This window comes from Vulpes lagopus, chromosome 8 (assembly GCF_018345385.1).
Source record: "Vulpes lagopus strain Blue_001 chromosome 8, ASM1834538v1, whole genome shotgun sequence".
Classification (NCBI taxonomy): Eukaryota; Metazoa; Chordata; class Mammalia; order Carnivora; family Canidae; genus Vulpes; species Vulpes lagopus.
This window is the reverse complement of record NC_054831.1, coordinates 64,511,909-64,536,079: the sequence shown is the minus strand read 5'-3', so window position 1 is coordinate 64,536,079 and position 24,171 is coordinate 64,511,909. Positions and strand designations below refer to the sequence as shown.

At 42.0% G+C, this 24,171-nt stretch overlaps 1 protein-coding gene across 1 annotated transcript; it reads right to left on the bottom strand.

Annotated features, from left to right (window-relative positions):
- Positions 1-1,137: 1,137 nt before the first annotated feature.
- OTUD1 (OTU deubiquitinase 1) lies at positions 1,138-4,182 on the bottom strand. Its single transcript, XM_041768235.1, has one exon. It carries the CDS (start codon positions 3,852-3,854, stop codon positions 2,391-2,393), a length of 1,464 nt encoding a protein of 487 aa, XP_041624169.1. The 5' UTR covers positions 3,855-4,182; the 3' UTR covers positions 1,138-2,390.
- Positions 4,183-24,171: the final 19,989 nt, after the last annotated feature.

The following is a 24,171-nucleotide window of genomic DNA, read 5'->3' as shown; positions in this document are numbered from 1 at the left end:
GAGGGAGTGACCAACACTACACTTCTTCAGAAAACCAAGCCATAGAAAGAGAATGTGAAAGGCATAAACATTTCAGGCAAGACAACTAAGAAAACATGCTGCCAATGCAACAGGACCTGAGGATCCATTCAATTCTTTTAAACACATCACCCTTGAGGATGTAAATCAAGGACTTGGGATTCTAATTCGAAAATGAAACAGAACCCAGAAAAATTTGTTTCTTTAAAACAGTAATGCGCTTACAGATGGCTTTTTAGGATATCATATCTAATTAGTCTACTCATTTGTGTAAGTTTTAAGTATGCCCAAATTTTTACATGTCTAAATTAAGGGGAGAAATGGGAAAGAAGTATGTTTAGACAGGTAATTAAAAAAAAGTAACTTCTTTCCCAACTTAATCAGTGAAGCAAATGTCTTCTTACCCAAAAAACCAGAGATGCATGATTAGTTAACATTGAAAAGAAATTCATTAGTTAGCATTTAAAGGAAGTTGTCCTGATAACCAATGGCATTCTTCCAAAAATGTGGTTAAGCAATGAGCTCAAGCTCCAATGCGTCTTTAACCATGAAATATAAACATATGACTTATCAGCTGTAAAGTAAAATATCCAAACTAGCTGTTTTTGTTCTGTAATAAACAACATACCCAGATATGCATACAGGTGTACCTGTCTACTAAATACAGTAACACATCTTAAAATTAATAGATTCCCATGGTCTCAAGATGCCCAGACTGGACAAGAATTAGGACACTGTTTTGATTACTCTCTGAAACATTTAAATCTGTGCTGAGAGTTAAGTGAAACACAAAACTATGATACTTAGACACTGTGCTGGTTAACACAATTCTTGTACTTCCCTGTTTATTAGCCAACAGGTACCTCTATAGTTTTAAACAGGAATTATAATTAGATATGGTAAAAGCAATGTCCTGAGTTACTCCATCTGTAAATTATATTTCATTAAGACTTATCCTTTGAAATTATAATGATTACCCTACCTTGTTCATGTGAGAACTTAAGAAATCTCCCTCATAATTCTGGGACATCTTTACACATGAAAAAATAAAAGAGTGTGTATGTAAGAGAGGCTCCTACAAGAGTCACTTTTTAATTGACAAAGCATCTTAGCCAAAAAGACACTGTAAAAGTAAAATTACGCATTTTATTCATTCATTCCATTGGCTGAGAATCGCTCTATTGTACAAATACGGTATTGTACAAAAAAATCACAAAATGTTACAAAATAAAAAAGTACAAACTGCAGCACTTAATAAATATGACTAGAAGTAGTTAAAGTGGAAATGAGATAGATTTTAGGTTGAGAACATTGTTTGACCCAGCAAACCATACAAGATCTGTTTACAGACATTTTTATTTGTACATAATACAGGGCAATCCTATTTTGCCTTTTGAGAGAAAAGGAATAAAATATTAAGACACTATTCTCCTGCTATAAAACAACTGCCAAAGTTGATTCAAGGCATTTAATGCTAGTAGTTTTTTTAAAATCTCTTAGTTGAATCCAAGAAGCTATATAAAGCAGGAGGCTTCTCTTGTCACAAAGTTAAAATGCTTTTATAACAAAATGACAAATATAAATAAGAACAATTCAGAGCACCAATCTACTCTAAACACCAACCAAAGTACAGAATAGTCATCACTCTGCCATCTGCAAATATCAGGCTTCCATTCAAGTAAGAAGACCTGGTACTATTCTCCCTTACAGAAAACTCTTCCCACAACCCTCCCTTAAATATTTCTCTTTAAAAGGCTGACCATTTCTAGAAAAATAATGATTTCCAAAACAACCAATCTGTTTTTCATTAAAATGGAATGGGCCAATCATCTGGTAACACAAATGCATTAATATCCACTTGAAGTAATGATCGAAGAATCATAAAATTCAAATCGAACAACATAAAGTAACTACTGAATCACAAACTCTTGTTCAAAGTAATAAACTTCATATAAAGCACTTTCTCTGGATTGATGCCGGAAAGCTGTTTGTCAAAACGGAACACGTCATAGATGAAGGTACACCCATTCTTAAAAATGTTGTGCAAAAATACATTTTTATAGAAAACAGATTACCAGGAATGAACAAATTTACACCGTGAGAAACTAGCTTGCAAATTATAAGTAGCGCCAACTTTATACAGCAAATTATAAATAAGCAGTAGGATCACCCCAAGCCATCATGAAACATTATTTAGGTGCCCAGCAACCTTCAGCTCTGAGGAGAAAAACATTCAAAAAAATGATTAAGGCATTACACCTACAGTAAATCTACTAGGAAGTTTAAAAGTGCTATTACCCTGATTAGAGTTCGTAATTCTCCCAACACAAACTATGTATGCAATTCTCCCAGGGTGTAGGTTTTCAGACACTTCAAGAGCATGCATTTTGTTCGATATACATTTTGGATAGGGATATGGCCATGGACTTGGCAAGTTCTTCATCGCGTTTCCGCTGCACTTGAGTCTGTCTGCACCAATTGTCATACTCGGGGTTAGGATAGGAGTGATCAAACACGGCATCATAATGTCCATTACTGAGCCAACTGAGCCAAATGCTAGGCCGTAGGGAGTCCTCTGGGCCCAAGTAGTGAATCATGGTGGACACCGTGGGGCTCTCCAACCTCCCTCCAGTCGTTAGATGTATGTTCACATTCAGCATCTGCCCCATGGCCAGCAGTTCCGGGTACCCGGCCCACGCCCCGTCCTGAGCAGCAGCGATGATGAACTCCCCCACGTCGCCCTCAATCAGGGGGCTAAAGTGGTCGAGATGGTCGGCGATGTAATGCACCGTCTGCTCCCTCAGCTCCCGGTGCAGGCTCTGGTCTCCGTACACCGTCTTGCTGACCGCTCGGTAGAGGCAGTTGCCGTCGGGAATGATGTGGAACCGGAACTTACTCCTCTGCCGCAGGTACTTGTCCTGCCTCTCCACCTCCGCCAGGTACAGGGCCAGCTTCTCGTCCCTGGGATCCGACCTGGAGACCACCACCGCCTCCGCCGCGCCGCCCGGGGCCGCCTCGCAGCTCCGCGCCGGGGCCGCCTCGGCCTCCGCGTCGGGCCGCCGCGCCTCGTCCGCGCCGGCAGGGTCGCTGCGCTCGCCCGCCCTCTCCCAGCCCCGGAGGCTCCTGTCCGCCGGGTGCTCGTCGCCCCACGGGCCGGGGCCGGGCTCCGGGCTCCCCGGGGGCGGCGCGGGGCCTCGGTGCTTGGCGGCGGCCAGGGCCTGGCGGTGCTCGCTCAGTCGGAAGTTTCTGTCGGGACCCTCCCGGGCCGCGTCGAGGCCCGCGGGCTCGGGGCAGTCGGGCCTCAGCAGCTCCTCCAGCAGCCAGGCCGAGGAGCCGCGGCGCGGCGGGAGCGGGGCGCCGGGCGCCGGGGCCAGCAGGAGGCAGCGGCCGCGCGGGGCGGCGGGCGCCGGGGCGCCGGGCTCGGGCCCGTGCAGCAGGAGCCGGTCGGCGCCCAGGGCCCGCACGGTGATCTGCGCCGTGGACGTGTAGTGCGGCGGCAGCGGCGGCTTGCACGACCCGGCGGGCGGGCCGGCGGCGGCCGAGGCGGGGGCGGCGGCCCCGGGCACCACCTCGAAGCAGGAGGAGAAGGCGGGCATCTTGGCGGCGGGGGCGGCGGCGGCGGCGGCGGCTTCTCGGGGCTCGGCGGCCGCGGCAGGCTGGCACTCACCGGTCTCGGGCTCCGGCTCGCCGCTGGCGGCTCCGGGAGGCTGAAGGGAGACCTTGAAGGGGGGGGCGGCGGCGGCGGCGGCGGCGGCGGCGGGGGCAGCGGAGGCTGCGGCCGTGGGACCCGGTGCCCCGGCTGGGTAGTGGGTGCAGACGCTGCTGTAGAGCTGCATGTCCCTGCCCGCCGCTCGGGCCCCTTATAGGCGCGGCGAGCCGGGCTGGGGGGACACACCCTCCGGGCCCGGCGGAGGGGGCCGGCCGGGCGCGCTGACCCGGCGCCCCTAGAATAGAAATGACCCAAGGGCCGCCGGCCGCCGGCGCGTCAGGAGCCGCAAATAGCGCCCGGGTCCCCGCCAAATTCCTGCTGCGCCACAGCGCGCGGTGGGGGCGGGGAGGGGACGCGCGCTCGACCCCGGCCGGCGCGCTCGGCCCGCACACCCGGGGCGCCGCGCCCGCTGCCGCTGCTCTGGCCGCGGCGGCCGCTGGGGACTTTCGGGGAAAGCCGCCCGCCCCGCTGGAGCGCGTCCCGCCGGCGAGGAGCAGTGCAGGGCGCGCGGAGGGGCCGGGAGGCGGGGCCGCGGTTGTTTACCTCAGGCCGCGCGGCCGCGTCACGTGGGCCCGTTGGAATGTGCGGCTCGTTGCGGCGCCCCATTCAGCAGCGCGGGCTCGCCCCGCCCCCCGGCCCGCGCCCCGCCCCCCGCCCCCCGGCCCGTTCGGCGGACGTCACGGGCGTGGCCCGCGGCGCAGGGGCGTGGCCCGCGGCGCAGGGGGCGGGGCCCGCGGCGCAGGGGGGCGGGGCGGGAGGGGCCGCGGCGCGGAGGCCTGCGCGGGCGAGGGGGCGGGGCCGCGGGACGCTCCCTGCTCCTCCGCGGCGGGTCCTGGCGCCGCGCCGCGCTCCTGCTCCTGCGGCGGCTGCCGCTGCGGATCGTGGCGGGGTGGGCGCTGCGTGGGGAAGCGGCGCCGCTTAGACAGCGTGCGGTTGGAAGGCAGCTTCCGGGCTTGGTGTGGAGGACGGAGCGTAGCCTTGTAACCCCCTGCAGGGCCAGGGCGCCGCTGCCCCTTTTGATTTCGGTTCTTCGGGTCACAGTGTTAAAACCGCGTGACGCCCCGCGTCCACCCCGCGATTGCTGCCTTGCCCAACCGAAAGCAACTTTTCTGCACCCCTCGCCCCTGTCAACGGGCAAACACACGACTTGGGCGATGGGAAGCGCTTCCAACAGCCTTTGGACGATCCGGTGCAGCCGCCAACCGTAGGTCAGTCGTGATGCCTGCCGAGGCCGAGCAGAATATTGAAAAGAGCGGTGCTCCCCGGCGCCAGTCGTATCCTCTCTGTAGAGGAAAGCCAAAGTGTTCGGTGTGGTCAGCCGAGTGTTGGTGATAGTAGCGGGCAGATGTGCTGTGTTCTGAGCTCCGATCACCTGCAAGTAACAGGCCCTAAGCGTTCAAACTGAACGTGGAAGCTCTCTCACCTTTTTTAAGAAATGGGGAAATAGGGACGCCTGGGTGGGTCAGTGACTGAGCATCTGCGTTGGACTCAGGTCGTGATCCCAGGGGCCCTGGGATCAAGCCCCCCCCCCCCCCATCAGGGACTTCTCCCTCTGCCTATGTCTCTGCTTCTCTGTCTGTGTCTCTCATGAATAAATAAATAAGTGAAATCTTAAAAAAAAAAAAAAAAGGAAATGGGGAAATAGCTGTGGACTGCGGTGCACTGCTTCCACCCACTCCCCACCCAAACCTTCCTTTGAAGTGTAAATTCCTTGAATGAAAATACTTGGTCCTGTTGGCTGTCGTGGTGACCTCCCCTAGCACTGTACCTGGCTATAGAGCTAGAGCTAATATTTACAGAATGAAGTAATTAACGGAGAATGAGTTCCCAAGGTTTTCCCCCCCCGGAATTGGGATCCCGGTCTCCTGACGCTCGCCAGGGCTTTGAATTTTCCTCTGCAGGGGTCAGGCGTAGGTGACTGGCGGGAGGATCCCAGCATTCAGGCTTTTGCTGAGGTCGTTCCAACCTGTTCTGTAAATCAACTCCGGAGGAAATAAAAACTAATGGTAACTACCCTATTGGAAGCTGGTTGCCCCCATGGCTACCTAGAAAAGGGAGATTACTTAGATTTCATCGCTGCTTTTGCAGGGATCTATTGCTCTGTGTCTTAAACACTTCACACTGAGCTCTACCTTGAGCCTTTGAGTAGCTAGTGGTCTGAAACAGATGGCAAGACAAATAAATAAATCTCAAATAATATTTATTAAGTACCCATTATGTGCCTAGCAGAGTAGCATAACGAGCCTGGAGGGAGATAAGGAAACTTCAATAGGAATCCTAAAGCAAGATGTATTTTAACAGGTTAGGGTAAACACAGGGAAAATGTACCAAATTAGGAACAGATGGATGTAAACAAACATATCAAAATACAAAGTTTTAAATAAATGAAGGCTCTTTTTTTATTTCTGTTTTATCTTGTGGGATTGGGGGCGGTGGATGTGGTGGGCTGTGCAAGGCTGCATATTCACTATGGAATCCATGCCCACTCTATATCTCAATCTGAAAAGTCTACTCAGAGGAAATGATACTTCAGGAAACTCAAAGCAGGAATGATTGCCAGACTTGGAAATGGAAGTTGTTTCCTGCCCGAGGGAATCAAAAAAAGGCAACTTCTTGCAAGTGATAGTAAAGAGATTAGGATAGCAAATCCAGTTCCTTAATACTCCATCTGAGAAGAATTCCTAATGATTCCATCCTGGAAAATCATCTGTCTAGCATATTTTGGTGCTGGGAAGAAAATTGGCAGAAGTTTAGGAAAATAGGATTCTAAACCAAAATTACAGTCATTGAATGGCTAGAAAAACAGGAAATTTTACCAACTATCAACCAAAGGGTAGGAATAAGACAAGCAATAAGTTAAAACAACGCAAAAAGGACAAGGCATTTAATCAATGAATATTTATTGAGCACCAGCTATGCTCTCAACATGGTACCGATTACAGAAAATTGAGAAACATTTGCCACACAGCCCAGCTAACAGAAACCTAGTCACCAAAAGCAGCTTTATAAAATAGGACCAATCCTGGCATGCTTTTTTGCAGGTGTGTACATATAAATAACCACTATCTCTTAGCTACATTCCTTTAAAGATAATAAAATTCCTAACCTCCTCCCTACCCCCAAGATAAAACTTTTAAAAATGCAAACATTAATCCATTTATTCATTCATTAAATAATCATTTCTGTATCAACCTAAGATAAAAAAAAAAAAACACAATCTTGAAAAAGAACAAAGTTGGAGGACTCATGCTTCCAAATTTCAAAATTTACTACAAAGCTACCAAGGGTGCCTGGGTGGCTCAGCCAGTTAAGCATCAGACTCTTCGTTTCAGCTCAGGTCATGATCTCAGGGTCATGGGATGGATCCCTATAGGAGGTTCCATGGTCAGTGAGGAGTCTGTATGAGATTCTCTCTCCCTCTAATCCCTCTCTCCCTCTCACCACCCCCTGTGTGCTCTCTCTCTCTCTCTCTCTAAAATAAATAAATGAAATCTTAAAAAAGAAAAAAACTTACTACAACGCTACAGACATCAGGACCATGTGGTGCTGGCATAAAGATAGGCATATAGATGAATGGAATGGAGTCTGGAAATAAATCCATATGTTTACAGTCAATTGACTTTGCAGGATGCAAGACAATTTAATGGGAGAAAGAATAATCTTTTCAACAAATGGTGCTGGGACAACTGGATATCTGCATAAAAACAATAAAGCTGGATCCTTCCCTCACAACATATACAAAATTTAATTCAAAATGGATGAAATGTAAGAGCTAAAACTACCAAATCCTTAGATGAAATTAGGAAATCTCAGTGCCTATGAATCAGGCAGTGGTTTGCTAGATGTGACACCAAAAGCACAAATGGTAAAAGAAAAAATAAACTGGACTTCAAAACTAAAAACTTTGTGATCCAGAGGACACCATAGAGAAAGTGAAAAGAGAAACTGAAGAATGAGAGACTATATTTACAAATCATGTATCTGACAAGGGAGTTTAAAATATTTAAAGAATGTATAAAGAAGTCTTAGAATTCAGTAATTAAAAGACAACTCAATTCTTTAGTCAAATAATTTGAATAGATGTTTCCCCAAAGAAGATATTCAAACAGCAAATAAACACATGAAAAAAAAATCCCAAGTCACTAGCATTAGAGAAATGCACATCAAAACCCACAGTGAGTTATACTTCACACCCACCAGAATGGCTCTAATTAAAAAGTCAGACAACAACAAGTGTTCATGAAAATGTAGAGGAAACAGAACCTTTATACATTCCTTAAGGGATCTTACAACAATGCAGACATTCTGTAAAAGAACAGTTCCTCAAAAGATTACACATAGAATTACCGCATGATCTAACAGTTCCACTGCTAGGTATATAACCGAGAGAAATGAAAGCATATGTCCACGCAAAAACTTGTGAATCAGCTTCAGCAGGTAGCATTATTCAATATCCAAAAGGTGCAAAGGACCCAGTGCCCATCAACTGATGAATAGATAAATAAAATATGGTATATCTACAATGAAATATTCATTCATAAAAGTAAGGATATACTGATACATCGTACAACTTGGGTGAACCTTGAAAACATTCTAAGTGAAAGAAGCCAGACAGGAAAGGCTACATGTGGTGCATAATTCCATTTATATATAATATCCAGAATAAGCAAATCCATGGGAATAGAAAATAGACTAGTTGTTGCCAAGGATTAGGGAGAAGGGCGAATTGGGAGGGACTACCAATGGGAATGGATTTCTTCTCGGAGTGTTGGTGATGGTTGCTTAACTCTGGGAATATTCTAAAAAATACAGAGTTGAACTAAAATTGAACCTGCAAAGATGATGGTATGAGGTGAGGACTTGGGTAAATTTTATGGTATGTGAATTACATCCAAATAAAGCTGTTTTTAAAGAGCCTTCTACGAGTCACACATTTCATATACTTTAATGATTTTTCTGATAAATTCATGGTACTTAAAAGTAGTTGTTAAGAGGATATCAAAGAGTTGAAGCTTACTAAAATCAAATTATTTAGGGTCAGGTGAAAGGATATTTGAAAAGCTGGGTTACTCTGGGAAACGAACAAGGGGTGGTGGAAGGGGAGGTGGGTGGGGAGATAGGGTGACTGGGTGATGGGCACTGAGGGGGCACTTGACGGGATGAGCACTGGGTGTTTATATGTTGGCAAATCAAACTCCAATAAAAAATATACAAAAAAAAAAGAAAAGCTGGGTTATCTGAATTTATAATTTGGGTTTCTTTCTTAAACTTTTTGTGTAATCATCATGATATAAAAAGATAATTTTACATTCTGTTCACCAATTACTGGAAACTAATATGCACAACCATATGGGAACTTAATCATATATAATGCCAATCAAACTTAAAATATGTAGCATTTGTGAAAAAAGATTCTGAAAAGTGCCTGGGCCATAGCAGCCTCTTAATAAATATTTTCTAAATCTTGCCCAGCAAAAATGGGATATAAGCAGTACAGGAAAGCACCCTGGGAAATATTGTGTAGGTTGACATATATTCATTTATTATACTGACAATTCAAAGTGAACAAATAAATAAAGGGCACCATAGCATGCAAACATCTCAGTCTTCTCTCCCCAGCACATATACTACTGCTGACATGTCACTGGGGAGAAGTGAAATTTCTAGGCACAAGTGAAAGCACCTCTTAATTATTTTAACCTTATAGCTCTTCTGAAATTGTATTTATTAGTATCACTGAAAATCCCATTATCTAAAGATCTCATGACTCAGGAAATCTAAATTAATTTAGGATAACTAGATCAAGTAATCAGTAGACTTTTGCTTTTTAATGGAAAAAAGATATAGGGCAAAGAATGGAGGGAAGGCTGGGAAGTATGTGTAATCATTTCCTAAGTTCAGGAGTGGAAAATGAACAGATCCTTTTGATAAATAGTCCAACAGTTCCCCTAATGGCTAGCAATATGGCTTAGGCCCCCACTCATGCAATGGCATTTTTGTGGAATTCAATGGACTATTGAGAGAGCAGAAGGCAGGCCAGGCCTGGTATTCACAGGGAGGTTCAGATGACATAATCCTAACAGAATAATCCGTTCCCACACACAGCTTTGAATCATTCCAGCAGGAGGGGAGGAACCCAAACACCTCAGGTGTTCCCTGAATTCTGTTCATCAGATCTAGTATTATATTAACAAAGGAGTGGTTAGACCAGAAATATTTTGTTTCATGCTCTGTTACCTGCTTCTGATGTTTTAACCAATATGATGATCAAGTCTACTAATAATGAGGCCTGCTAGTTGGAGAGAGAGAACTGAAAATATAAGATATGGCTCCTAATATGTTTGGATGTTTGTGTCACCCAGAAATTCCTATGTTGAAATCCTAACATCCCAACCTGCAAAGATGATGGTTTTAGGAGGTGTGGACTTGGGGAACAGTTTAAATCACAAATGTGGAGCTCTCATGAATGGGATTAGTGCCTTACAAAAGAGGGTCCAGAGGTCCCTGGCCCCTCCCACTATGTGAGGACACAATGAGATGTCTGTGACCCGGAAGGGGGCTCTCACCAGATCTGACCGAGCTGGCATCCTGACCTCAGACTTCCAGCCTCCAGAACTGTGAGAAATAATCTTTTTTTTTTTACTCCACCCCTTTTTAAACCTGCCCTCCCCTTTTATAACCTCACCCATGAGAAATACGTTTCTATTGTTTACAAGTTACCCTGCTACTCCATGGTATTCTGTTATAAAAGCCCAGACAGATTAAGACAGCCCTTGTCTATAAAGGGTTTAACACATAAAGTAGCAAAAACAAGGCATTATACACACACACACATACACACACACACACACACCCCGCATCTCTCTCTCTCTCTCTCTCACACACACACACACACAATAACAATGCAGTAAGTGCTATAATCTGCTGCCAAGGGTGGCTCTAACATTACTCAGTCGTCATCTGGTTGTATGCCCACACTTTAAATATCCACAATCTTCAATGTTTACATAGTTAAATATCTGTAAATAAGCGAACATGATAGCAATATGGCTCACCCTTCCTAAAGACCAATGGGGACCAAGGAGGCACCTTCACACCCCCCCTCCTACAGAAGTAGAAGGCCAGGCTGGGAGACACACCCTTATTGACTAAGAGGTCAATTGCGAAAATGCCCAGCCGTTATGGAACTATTTTACCAGGACTTAAGAAAAAGAAAATGTGGAGGATAGACATTAAGCAACTTGAAAAATGCTTTTTTAAAGAAAATGTGTTATAAAAGACTAAGGCAATGCAAATATGTAAACATAAAAGTGCAGTTTCCTTCCATCCCACCTCCCTTATCTCAAGCTACAGATATGAGCAGTGTTAACAATTGGTTACATATATGTCTAGAACTTTTATAAGCATATAGAGTGTATATTTTGCATACTACCTCTCTGTAACATTTCTTGTAGTAGGACTATGGTATGCATATTTCTCTGCAATATGCTTTTGTTCTTAACTGGTATATACTGAACATTTTTCATGTTATATATATATACTTTTACCTTGTTCCTTTAGTATCTACCAAAAAATTTCCAAAGTATGGATGTGCGGTAATATATTTTTAGTGACATTCAGATTGTTTTAATTTTGTCACTAGTCAAGCAATGTCGCAGAGAGCACCTTTGTACGCATATTTGCACCTTTAAATGAGAGCTCCTAGGACAATTTCTTCTAAACATTTTAGAAGGTAGTTCATGAGAAGGTTTATCAACTTGAGGAGGTTTTGAATGCCAGGCAATCTGATTTATTTTGGAAATTATTCCATTACGAAATATATTTAGTGTATCTATTTTTCCCCTCACTCCAATTTTCTGTTAGACACAGAGCAAATAGCATGTACTGTATTTCTAAAGACTCTATCATATATAAACTTACACATAAATGTTAATAAATAGATATTTTTGAATGAATGAAAAAAATCATACTCTCTTGGCTCCTGTGATTATATACTTGAGACTCTTCAATTTTCTGGGAACATTTTTCTCGTTAAGAATCTCAATCATGGGGACACCTGGGCGGCTCAATGGTTGAGCATCTATCTGCCTTTAACTCAGGTCATGATCCTGGGGTCCTGGGATCAAATCCCACATTGGGCTCTCCGCAGGGAATCTGCTTCTCCTGCCTGTGTCTCTGCTTCTCTGTTTCTCATGAATAAATGAATAAAATATTTATTAAAAAAGGATATTAAACATCAAAATTATAGAAACAACTGCTGTGAAGCTGATACTTTTTTAAATGTAAATACAGTTTTATGGGATTTTTTAATTATGAAAATACAAAAGAGAGAAAATTTTCCTAAAAAATCATCTGCTGAAAAGACAACTCCTTGGTCAATTTTATTTATATCAGTGGTTGTCAATCCAGGTGATCTGGTGATGTCTAGAGACATTTTTTAGTTATCACAGTTGCATGGGTGGAATCTCCTACTGTCATCTCATGAATAGAGACCAAGGATTTTGTTAAATATTCTATGGTGTATAGGACAGCCCGCATAGCAAATAATTACCTGGTCCAAAATGTGCCAAAGTTGACAACATTTGAAACATACACATGGGTACAGACACAAGTTTTTACAAAAATGAGATCATACCATAGATACTATGCTGTCATCTATACTTTTACTTGATATGTCAAAATATTGTTCATATAAAGAATATACTCCTACAGCACTTTTCTCTGATAGCATTTTAACAAATCAGTTTTCCTTCAGTGTTTTAGAAATCTTGTGACATCTTTACATAAAGATGTAAGTGCCAAATAGTATTTGCAGCATGTGGATCTCCATTGTGTTATCTGTGTAATTATATTTGAAATATGAAAATAACTAAAGAGCATACCCTGTAAGGTGATTATTGCTTCCTCTGACTCTATGATTGTAGTGAAAGCTTTAATACTTATTCCTTACCATGTCTCAAAACATGTAAATTTTAGTTGCGTTATTTATACAGCCAATTCATCTAGTAGCTTACTGCAAAGTGATATAAACTATTAAGAGCTTCCATTTTCATTTTTAAAGTTGTTAAAGTTCTGGATTTCTTTATGCAGTGACTTTCCCATTTTTATTTATTTTTTATTTATTTATTTTTTTGCTACAACCTACAATAAGAAACAGATACTATGGGTGCCAGGGTGGCTCAGTCTATTAAGCGCCTGCCTTCAGCTCAGGTCATGATCCCAGATTCCTGGGATTTAGTCCACATCAGGCTCCCCGCTTAGCAGGGAGAGTGTTTCTTCCTTTCCCTCTGTGCACCTGCCCCCCTCTGCTCGTACTGTCTCTCACCTTCTCTCTCTCAAATAAATAAATAAAAATCTTTTAAAAAAATGTTACATTGAGACCACATATACTACTGTGTATGTACATGTAACTAAAACAAGTCTCATAAAATAATGCTTACCTTTACTACATACATGCATTCCGTTCTTTTAGTCCTTTTATTTTTTTAAAAAGATTTTATTTATTTATGTATTTATTTATTTGAGAGAGAGAGAGAGAGTGCACAAGTGTGGGGAAGGGTAGAGAGACAAGCAGACTCCCTGCTGAGCAGGACCCTGAGGAGTTGGGAGGGACTCAATCCCAGGACCATGAGACATTACCTGAGTGAAAATCAGACACATAACCAACTGAGGCACCCAGCCACCCCAATTTCTTCTTTTAAATATTGATTATAACCCCAAATTCATTTCACGGCCCACCAATGGTCATGACTTGGAATTTGAAAACAATTACGACCTCAGTTTTACTCTGATTAATCATTGTATATACAATATGTTCTGACCCTTTAAACTCCTATATTTGCTGAGCAGATGGACTCATTGAAGAACAATATAATTTTTCAGTAAGTGAATTAACTTATACTTTATGTTCTAGCACACTTTTGAGAGTGAAAAGGGTTCCTCTTAATAGTTATTCCAGTTGTCAGGGATAAACCAAAAGTGTCCCAGAAAAAATAGCAGGTGGTGTCACCCTATCAACAACTGACAGAAGAGGGATGCCTGGATGACTCAGTGGTTGAGCATCTGCCTTTGGCTCAGGTCGTGATCCCGGAGTCCGGGCATCAAGTCCCACATCGCACTTCCCACAGGGAGCCTGCTTCTCCCTCTGCCAATCTCTGGATTCTACACAACTTCAACACTAAATGACTGGCTTTGAACAAATCTTTATATCTTCCTGGCCCTTAATTATTTCATGTATAAAATGTGGGCTTAATGATCTCTACTATTCCTTTCAACCCTAAAATGAAATTACTTTGGGGCTCCTGGCTGACTCAGCCAGGATAGCATGCAACTCTTCACAATCTTGGGGTTGTGAATTCAAGCCCCACATTTGGGAGAGATTATTTTTTTAAAAAATTAAGTGACTTTATGCCACAGGAAATGATATGAAAACAACCTTAAAAAGCTTACAGTAATAGGGGATCCCTGGGTGGTGCAGCGGTTTGGAGCCTGCCTTTGGCTCAGGGCACGATCCTGGAGACCTGGGATCGAATCCCACGTCGGGCTCCCAGTGCATGGAGCCTGCTTCTCCCTCTGCCTGTGTCTCTGCCTCTCTCTCTCTCTCTGTGTGACTATCACAAATAAGTAAAATTTAAAAAAAAAAATCCTTTCTTTAAAAAAAGAAAAAAAAAGCTTACAGTATAAATGAGGTAACTGAGTTATATAACATCCTACCCTTCCCCAAAAATATTCTTTCTTAGAACATTTCAGTACAAATGCCTGAATAAGAATACCTGGGCTGGGCTCAAAGAATTAACAGCCAAATATGTAACAGAATTGGAGGCCTCGAGAGTGTACCTTCTTTCATCTGCCTAGCCACAATTAAAAAAAAAAAAAAATTTTTTTTTTTTTAAAGATACGATGATTAGGTTACAGTCAGTTTCTCAGATGAAACAGAAAAACATGTAGGAAGAAACAGAGTCTGGGATTGAAGAAAACTATGCTAAATGAGAGGTGAACAACATTGTTGATGTCACAATTTTGTTAAGAGTAAATCCTATTTAAAATCACAGTTGCAGGGTGGCCCAGGTGGCTCAGCGGTTTCCCGCCACCTTCAGTCCAGGGCCTGATCCTGGAGACCCGGGATCAAGTCCCACATCAGGCTCCCTGCATGGAGCCTGCTTCTCTCTCTGCCTGTGTCTCTGCCTCTTTCTCTCTCTCTCTCTCTCTCTGTCTGTCTCTCATGAATAAATAAAAAAATCTTAAACTGGAAAAAATAAAAATAAAAAAATAAAATCACAGTTGCAACATTGTGTGTCAACTATCAGTTTAAAAATAAATAATAAGATGAAATCATGGTTGCTGAATAAGTTAAATCTCATACTTTTATTCAAATTAAATGGAACACAGCACATAAGTTTTCAAGAGTGACTAACTACAGAGGGCATTTATCACATCTGCCCCTGTCCCAGCATCTTTTGAAATATCCTTTTCATCTGGTAAGAGCCCTTCTTCCTCCCCAGCGAGAAGACTAGATTCATTCTGCCAGCTGCCATGAAATGTTGACCAAGGCTCCAGCCATCAAACACACGCAGGCCCAGGACTTAAAATCAGAAGAGAGTAACAGAAGTGAGCAGGTACACAGGGGAATCATCTCCTGCCAGAGTCACCAGCATCATCTGTGCAAGTGTGGCACTCATGTGAGCACTGGCAGGGCGAGGGAGGCTTCCCCTGGAGCAGCCCCTGATACAGTGTGAGCTGGTTCCAGCCCCACTCTGACTTGCCAGAGGAGTCTCTGAATCCTTTGACGTTATGCAATGTATTCAAAGCTACTTGAAGTAAATGCTGTTTTACCACTAAGAACACAGTGGGATACCATAGTTAGAGTCTATCTAGTCCAGCAAAGTGTTACTAAGAAGAGATTAGTTTTGTCCTAAAGGACAGAAGTCAGGGATGAGACAATGAAGACCGTCTTCTGGACAAAGAATACTAAGGCTAGCTATGGGGAAGTAGACACAAGCCATGACACACGATTGCTGTTAGGAGACTGAAACCTAAGCCTACATATGCGTCTACGATTTGGAGAGGAAAAGGTCATCAGGGCAGAGATTTCCTTCACTGTGAAGTGAATAGAGCTGAGTTTTACAGCAAAGATATGCACATTTTCACAATTAAGTTTAAACACTGAAATTCAGGGGTCTCAAAATTATCATTCCATTAGAATGCCCATCCATCCAGAAAGATGCATCTAGAAGAAAACTTAAAAGAAATCATGATCTCTTGGGAATAAAGAGAAAGTTGGGAAGAAAAATGACGGAGGGAAAAAAAGATTTTTAGATCCTAAAGATAGGAAACTGTCGTAAAATCAAAATCTGTGCATGCAACTGTCATGGCCAAGCTACGATGATAGCCAACCACTATCATGGTTTGGCTGCATTAATGATCAATATGTATCATCACGTGATTGATTCAACCATATAACTAATGCTTATATTACCAGGATTCCTGAGCTAGGCATGTCACAGTCAGTTTAGTGATTTTATATATATATATATATACTGTCCATGCTTTGATTGTCACTATGGATGGGAAAGATGGAGACCATACAGGAGGAAGTTTATTTTGTATATGAAATTTAATCCATGTGTTCTGAGAATGGATTCTCTCTCTGTCTCTGTCTCTCTGTCTTTCGGTATATATAACTTTCACAAGTGTTATGCTCCCGCGTATATACTGAGATTTGGTGGTGGAGAGTGGTGGGAACATGAGGAAGTAAAACATGGAAGTAAGCTTTTTAATCCCTACAGCTATTTTTTTAGTGGGTGAGGGGCAGAGGGACTGGGAGAGAATCTTAAGCAGGCTCCATGCTCAGCTCAGAGCCCAATGCAGGACTCCATCTCACAACCCTGGGATCATGACTTGAGCCAAAATCAAGAGTTGGACACTTAACTGACTGAGCCACCCAAGTACATCTCTACAACCATTTTATTTTTTAAGGAATCTCTATATCCAACATGGGGCTTGAACTCACAACCCTGAGATCAAGAGTCATATACTCAACCGACTGAGCCAGCCAGGCACCCCTATCCCTATAACTATTACTGATGCCCTGAAACTGTCTCTCATAGGTGAGGCAAAGTATGAGCCATGAGTACTTTTATCTTGCAGCCAGGGGTCCTTTCCCTCCCACTTATGGAAACAAATTGGGATAAACTAAATAAGAAAACACTATGGATAACTTTGAATTCATTCTAATTTATATATTAAAAAATAATTTCTAAAGAAAGTTAATGTTATTAACAGCTGATTGCAATTGCATCAGTAACATCTGTCAGTTGAGAACTACTTTGCACTCTGCTCATCGTGACTAAAGAATCCTAATGATTCACCCAGGAAAATGCACAACAAATAGAGTGGAAGATTTGAGAAAAAAAATGCATGACTATCCCCCAAAACATAAAAATTGTTATGTTAGTTATCTATTTCTATGTAATAAATGAGCCCAAAACATAGTAGTTTAAATCATCAGTACACATTTATTATCTCTTACAGTGTAGATAGAACCTAAATGCAGTAAGAGCTTGGCCTACTAGTTCATAAAGTCAGAGTCAAATGGTGGTAGAGGCAAGTTCAAGAAGACTTGCCTAGGGCTGGAGGACCTGTTCCCAAGCTGGTTCATTCATATGAATGGCAAATTGTTGCTGGCTGTTGACACATGGGCTTTTCTCAAAAGTCTTCAAGGCCTGGTGGCTCACACCTCCCCAGGGCAAGGAATCAAAAAAGGAGCAAGCAAAAGCTTCCATGGCCTTTATGACCTAGCCTTGATGTCACACACCCTTATTTCCACTGATCTATGAGTCACATGGGTCAGCTCTGACTCAGTGTGAAAATAGAGGATGCAGGAAAGTTAATACTATTGAAGTGAGGATTATTGGGGACCACCTTGTAGACAACGTATGATAGAAATAAGGGAAATGGGATTAGGAAGGAGCAGTGCTTCCCCTGCAGGTAATAAGAGATGAAAGCTAGGGATCCCTGGGTGGTGCAGCGGTTTGGCGCCTGCCTTTGGCCCAGGGCGCGATCCTGGAGACCCGGGATCGAATCCCACGTCGGGCTCCCAGTGCATGGAGCCTGTTTCTCCCTCTGCCTGTGTTTCTGCCTCTATCTCTCTGTGACTATCATAAATAAATAAAAATTAAAAAAAAAATTTTTAAAAAAAAAGAGATGAAAGCTATCGTAAGACTGTCATTTTGAAAATTTTGGGAAGAATGGAGAGAGAACCATAAAAAAAAAGGGTCTCAGGAACCTAGGGCCCAGATAGAAGAGAAAGGGGGATGGTCCCCAGTGGAGCCTAGTTCCTTGGGATATATTTAGGAAAGTAGAATGTGAGAGAGAAAAGAGCTGAATGCCTGGCAATGTAAGATTTGTACCATGACTTTCTCAGAGCTCAGACCCCAAAGGGATCATTTGCATTTCCTAGAGATGCTTCCTTTAGGTCATTAAACTCATTTCATTAAACAGGGGATCCTGGGGCTCAAGGGAGAAACTATTTAATAGTAAAACTTGTGAACTAATAAAAGTAGTAAACCAATAAGCCTCGTGCCTTGGTAAAACTCGTGAACACATCTTCACGGATGTGGCACATAATGAAGAACGGGAATTGGACTGGCACCACATGGCTGCTCTTGTGGCACGTCAGCATTGCTACTGTTATTGTACCTACCTGGGCCTTCTGTAGGGATGAATCCCATGAACACTACCACCATCTCATGAAGACGGGTAGGGGAGGAACCAATTATTGTTGAGCACTTAATGTGTTGGGCACTAGGCTAGGGGTTTTCTACACACTGATTTTTGTTTGTTTGTTTTTTAAGGATTTATCTATTTGACAGAGAGAGCACACATGCACAGGTAGGCAGAGTGGCAGGTAGAGAGAGAGGGAGAAGCAGAAGTAAGATGTGAGCAGGGAGCCAAATGCAGAGCTCAATCCCAGGACCCTGGCTGGGATCATGACCTGAGCCGAAGGCAGATGCCCAACGAACTGAGCCACCCAGGCACCCCCACACTGATTGTTTAATATAATTCTCTGCATTTCTCAAAGGCGAAATTAAGGATCAGAGTCATTAAAGGGGCCAGGGTCTACTAATTGTTCCCCAATATCCATCTTTTCCTTCTGCCTTCTAATACTAGAACCTCCATGGTTCCAGCTAGGTACATAGCTGAACAACTAGAGTCTACAGTTCTCAGCCTCCCATACAGCAGCTAGGTAATAGCCACGTGATTCAATAATAATCAATGGAATGTGACTAGAATAGATGCACATGACTTGTAGGTCATACCTTTTGTTTTGTTTTGTTTTGTTTTCTTTTTCTAGGTCATATCTTTTGAAAAAGTGCCTTCCACTAACTTATATTGCCCCATTCCCAGCAGGCGGGTACATAGATGCGGTCCTGAGTCGGCTTCCACGATGCAAATAAAACCACAACCTACCGCATGGCCAAACCCAAGTTCTCAGATGAGCACATGAAGCTGCCTATGAGCCTAGACTGCCTGCCATCTTGGACTTTTAAGTCAGAGAGAAATAAAATAATATATAAGTCACTGTTATCTTAATCTCCATGAAAGCAATTAAACCAGTGTCCTAACCAATGCATGAACTTGTCATAGATCATCCAGCAGCAAGTGGCAGACCTGCGACATTTTTGCTTTCAAATTTCTACCCCATCACCTGCCATATACTAAACAGGGAAAATGTCCTTGTTAAGGAGAATGTTACTTCTTTTTTTAAGAAACCTCTATGCCTAACTTGGGACTCAAACTCAGGACCTTAAGATCAAGAATTGCAAGCTCTACCGACTAAGCCAACCAGGCACCCCAAGAAAATGTGACTTTTGCTCTCGACGCTCTTGTGTATTCTAAGAGCTCAATGAATATTTGAAAATGAGAGTGTCCATTTGGAGAAATTTATGTCCTTTTTTTTTTTAAGATTGTATTTATTTATTCATGAGAGACAGAGACAGAGAGAGAGAGAGAGAGAGAGAGGCAGAGACACAGGCAGAGGGAGAAGCAGGCTCCATGTAGGGAGCCTGACGTGGGACTCGATCCTCCTTCTCCAGGATCAGGCCCCAGGCAGGAGGCGGCGCTAAACCGCTGAGCTCCCTGGGCTGCCCTTTATGTCCTTTTTTGGTGAAGAACCAAAACTATGTTTCCTTCAATGTTGAGCACAATCTATCTCCATTATGATGAATGTTACACTTTTTTAGAATTTGGGCTCTGTTTATGTTCTGTTTTGGGGTTCTGACTCATTTTTCTTTGGAACAGAAGTCTATTTGAAGGATGTTAAATTTACTGATTATTTTCAAATGCAGTGTTCTCTGGGCACATTTTTCTATAGCTTATATAGATGCCTACCATCTTGCCATCTTTATATAGCTCTTCTTATTCATGCTAAAAATAAGAATATGTACAGCTAATATTAAATCAATACCTACTGGCATGATCATACTGGTTGGTAATAAAATATTAAAATAGTTCTATTTTTGTTGATAAACAGCCAACACCCTATGAGACTTCTGAGCTCTCCCACTGCTTTAGCATCCATGGTCCATCCTTTAGCACTCGTAGGTATCCCAGCACCCAGAAACCAACAGGGAACCTCCAGCTCTGTGGCTCAAATCCTTTTGGATTAATTGGTGCTTGTATCCTATTGGTTACTAAATATTTTTAATGTCACTCTGGAAGCTGTCCAGCCTATGGCTTGCAAAGTAACTTTATGATAATTTCTAAAGCTCTTCATTTCAACAACACCTTTGAGAAACCTATCAGTATAGAGATACGATTCTGCTGATAGTTTTTTGTCTTCTCAAAGACTTTATGTGTATTTCCACAATTCAAGATGTGCATTTGTAACATTCTTCCAAGGCCTTCCCACCAAATCCCAACTTACTTACTACAGGTACACACACATACACACACATACACACACACAGAGTCATTAAGGTAACACAAAGTAGAACTGGGGGAAAATGAATTAAACATAGTTCAAACTTACTGAAAATTACTCAGTAGTTGGACTACTTTTCCCAAATAATTCTATGTTCTCAAAATGAAAAATATCCTGTTTGTTTATAAACAGTCTCTCACTGTCATATTACATTCTCTAAAGCTGGGGTCCACACATCACTTAAAGCCTCCCTTGAGCTGGTAATCATGGGACAAAGCCCTAGTTAAGTAAAATAAAATGTTTCTCCTTTGCACTTTCTAACAATTATAACAATGTATGTAGCTTTTATTGTCAGCTATAGTAATTGCACTTGAAAAATGTATTAGAATGTGTTTGATATAAAACATTTACCATAGTGTCTGACATGTTATCAACATCATAATGATGATGATGATTATATCTCTAAACTCCAAATTTCATCCTGCTACCCTCCCCTGCTTAAGATTCTGTGTGTCTCCTCCTTGCTTTTCTTAACACAGTTTAGTGGCTTGGTAGTCAGGTTCTTTTCAGTTCTCATCTTTCAAAACTTATGTTTTTTGTTTTATGTTTTTGAGATTTTATTTACTTATTTATTTGAAAAAGAGTGAGAGAGAGCACAAGAAGCGGGGAGAGGGAGAAGCAGACTCCATGCTGAGTAGGGAGCCTGATGTAGGGGTTTGATTCCAGGACTCTGAGATCACGACTTGAGCTGAAGGCAGAAACTTAATCAATTGAGCCATCCAGGTGCCCCCAAAACTCATGTTCTGTTTCCTCTTTACCTTCTAATCACAGGAAACTCAGTAAGTCCCCTAACTGGACCTCATATCTCTAATCCTAGGCTTTTTCACGTACTGTTCCATTTGCTCGAACATTTCATCTGAGTAACTCTTCTTTACCCATAAACTGTCAATTTAGATGATGCTACGTCCTTGCAAGTTCGGGTTAGGTGCCTCACCTTGTCTCTATTTTCATAGCAGCCTGGGCCTCATTACACTGGTACACCATGTGGTTACTTGCCCATTTCCTAGATCATAAGCTTTGGGGACATCGGGAATAGTTCAGTTCCTTTTCCCTGTTGTGTCTCTGTTCAGGCTTTGGATTAATAGTATAATTGTTGAATAAACCAGTGTTTAAAGAGGAATATGTGCTTGTCTCATAATGACAATAAACCTTTCCACTTTGAGGAAATTCACATGTAACTAAAAAGACTGAAAACAAAACAAAAATCTGTATTTATATTTAATTACTCTGTGTAAATATTAAATATGCCTCTTACATTTTAGACGGCAACCCATGTTTTCATTTCATGGCCTATAAAATGGGGTAAGAATATTTACTCAATTGAATTGAACTTTGAGGACTGTGGAGCAAAGGAAATTAAAATGCTGTGTATTTTAAATTATTAATTTTTAGTAGTAAGCTAGTAGGCACCTTGCTGTGTAAATTTTACGCCCCTTCTCCTTAAACAAATGTTCAATAAATATTTTTGAGATTAATAAAGTGCCCAGAAAAGACCAAATTATATTTTTAAAATATAATCTATATTTAATTTGCCTCTTTCCTAAATCTCATGATTATGGTGTCCTTAGTTAATTTTGCTATATAACATTTTTTTTTAATCCAAGCAACCTGTAATCAAATGTATCTTGTCACAGGATACAGACAAATATTCATATGTATTTTTAGAACTAAAAGGGCAGATGAATCTTAAACCTTAAAATAAGTACAAATAGCTAGTATAATTATATCATATTTAATTAGGAATCCTTTTTAAATGAATTTATATATACCATACATACCTGGTTGTAGTTCTACTCATGAGTGGCAAAAATCATTCTATATCCTTGATGAAAACAATGTTACAAGCACTCAAATAATGACTTACTTCAAAATTAAAGTCTGAAGAGGAGAGAGGACCTACAGCTTCTGAAGAAAAGAAAAGAGGGGACCAAATGTCTAGACCCTTTCCCAAACAGAAAATTAAATAAATTCCTTATTACAAAGAAAGGAGTGTTGTTGCTCTTAGACTACATACATGCTTTCATGCTGCAATCTGAGATCACATTTTCTGATGGAATCCAAGCTTCAGGGCAGGCAAATTTATCAGAACTACTTGTTTTTAGGGAGAAAGAGGTATAGATAAGTGGAAACCGATCTTTCGACTGTATGAAAAAAAAAAATGGGAAAAGACTGCAGGTAAAAGTGTTCAGTCAAGTTGAAGGGAGGAGAGGAGAGTCAGATCTGTAGATGTAGACTCAAACTAGAATGAAGATGTGGAGTTTCCAGGAATAAGGATGGGATCTAAAGAAATAAATCACTGAGTGAAAAGACAACCACAGGATGGGAGAAAATACTTGCAAATCGCATACGTAATAAGAGACTTACCCAGGATGTATAAAGAATTCTTACAACTCAGCAATGACGAGCCAATCCAATTTTAAACACGGGCAGAGTGTTTTGATAAACATTTCTTCGAAAGAAATACAGGAGTGGTTAATAAGCAAATGAAAGATGTTCAACACCATTAGTCTACGCAGAAATGTAAGTCAAAAGCCACAATAAAATAAAACTTCTTCCTGGACTGTCTTTAGAGAAAATGAACACAAATATACAGAGACAGGAAGTAGATGGGTGACGGAGGAGGTGGGGGTGGGGGAAATCGAGAGTCATTGCTACTGGGTAAGGGTTTCTTTTTGAGTGATGAAATGTTCTAAAATTGGTTGTGCTGATGGTCGACAACTGTGAATATGCTAAAAACCATTGAATCATACACTTCGGATAGATGAATGGTACTGTACATGAATTATACCTCAATAAAACAGAAAAAAAAGGCAATAACAAATCGTAGCAAGTATGTGGAGAATTAAAACCTCATACATCACAGGTAAGAATAAATAGTGGTGAGGCCACTTTGGAAAACAATTTGGCAGTTCCTCAAAAGGTTAAATATAGTTACCATATGACCCAGCAATAGTAGTCCTAGGGATGTATGCAAGAGAATTGAAAACACGTGTCCACACAGAAACTTGGAAATGAATGTTCACAGTAGCAGTATTCCTAACAGCCTGAAAGTGGCAACAAACAAAATCAACTGATGGATAGATAAATCAAACATAGGATACCAGCTCAATGGAGTAGCAGCAAGAAGTAGGAATCAAGTACTGATACATGTTAAGCATTAAGTACTGAAGTTCATGTGTATAACATGGATGAGCTTCAGAAACATTAAGCTAAGTGAAGGAAGTCAGTCACAAATGACCATATGTGCGGAATCCCTTTTATACGAAATGTTCACGACAGGCAAATCTATAGAGAAGAAAGTAGATTACTGGTCGCCTAGGACTCAGAGGTGGGGGAGTAACGAGGAAAGTGGGGAGTGATTGCTAAGGCAAGACTTCTTTGGAGGGCGGTGAAAATGTTCTAAAGTTAGTGTATGGCAATGGTTGCACAACTCTGTAAATATATTTAAAAACATGGAACATAC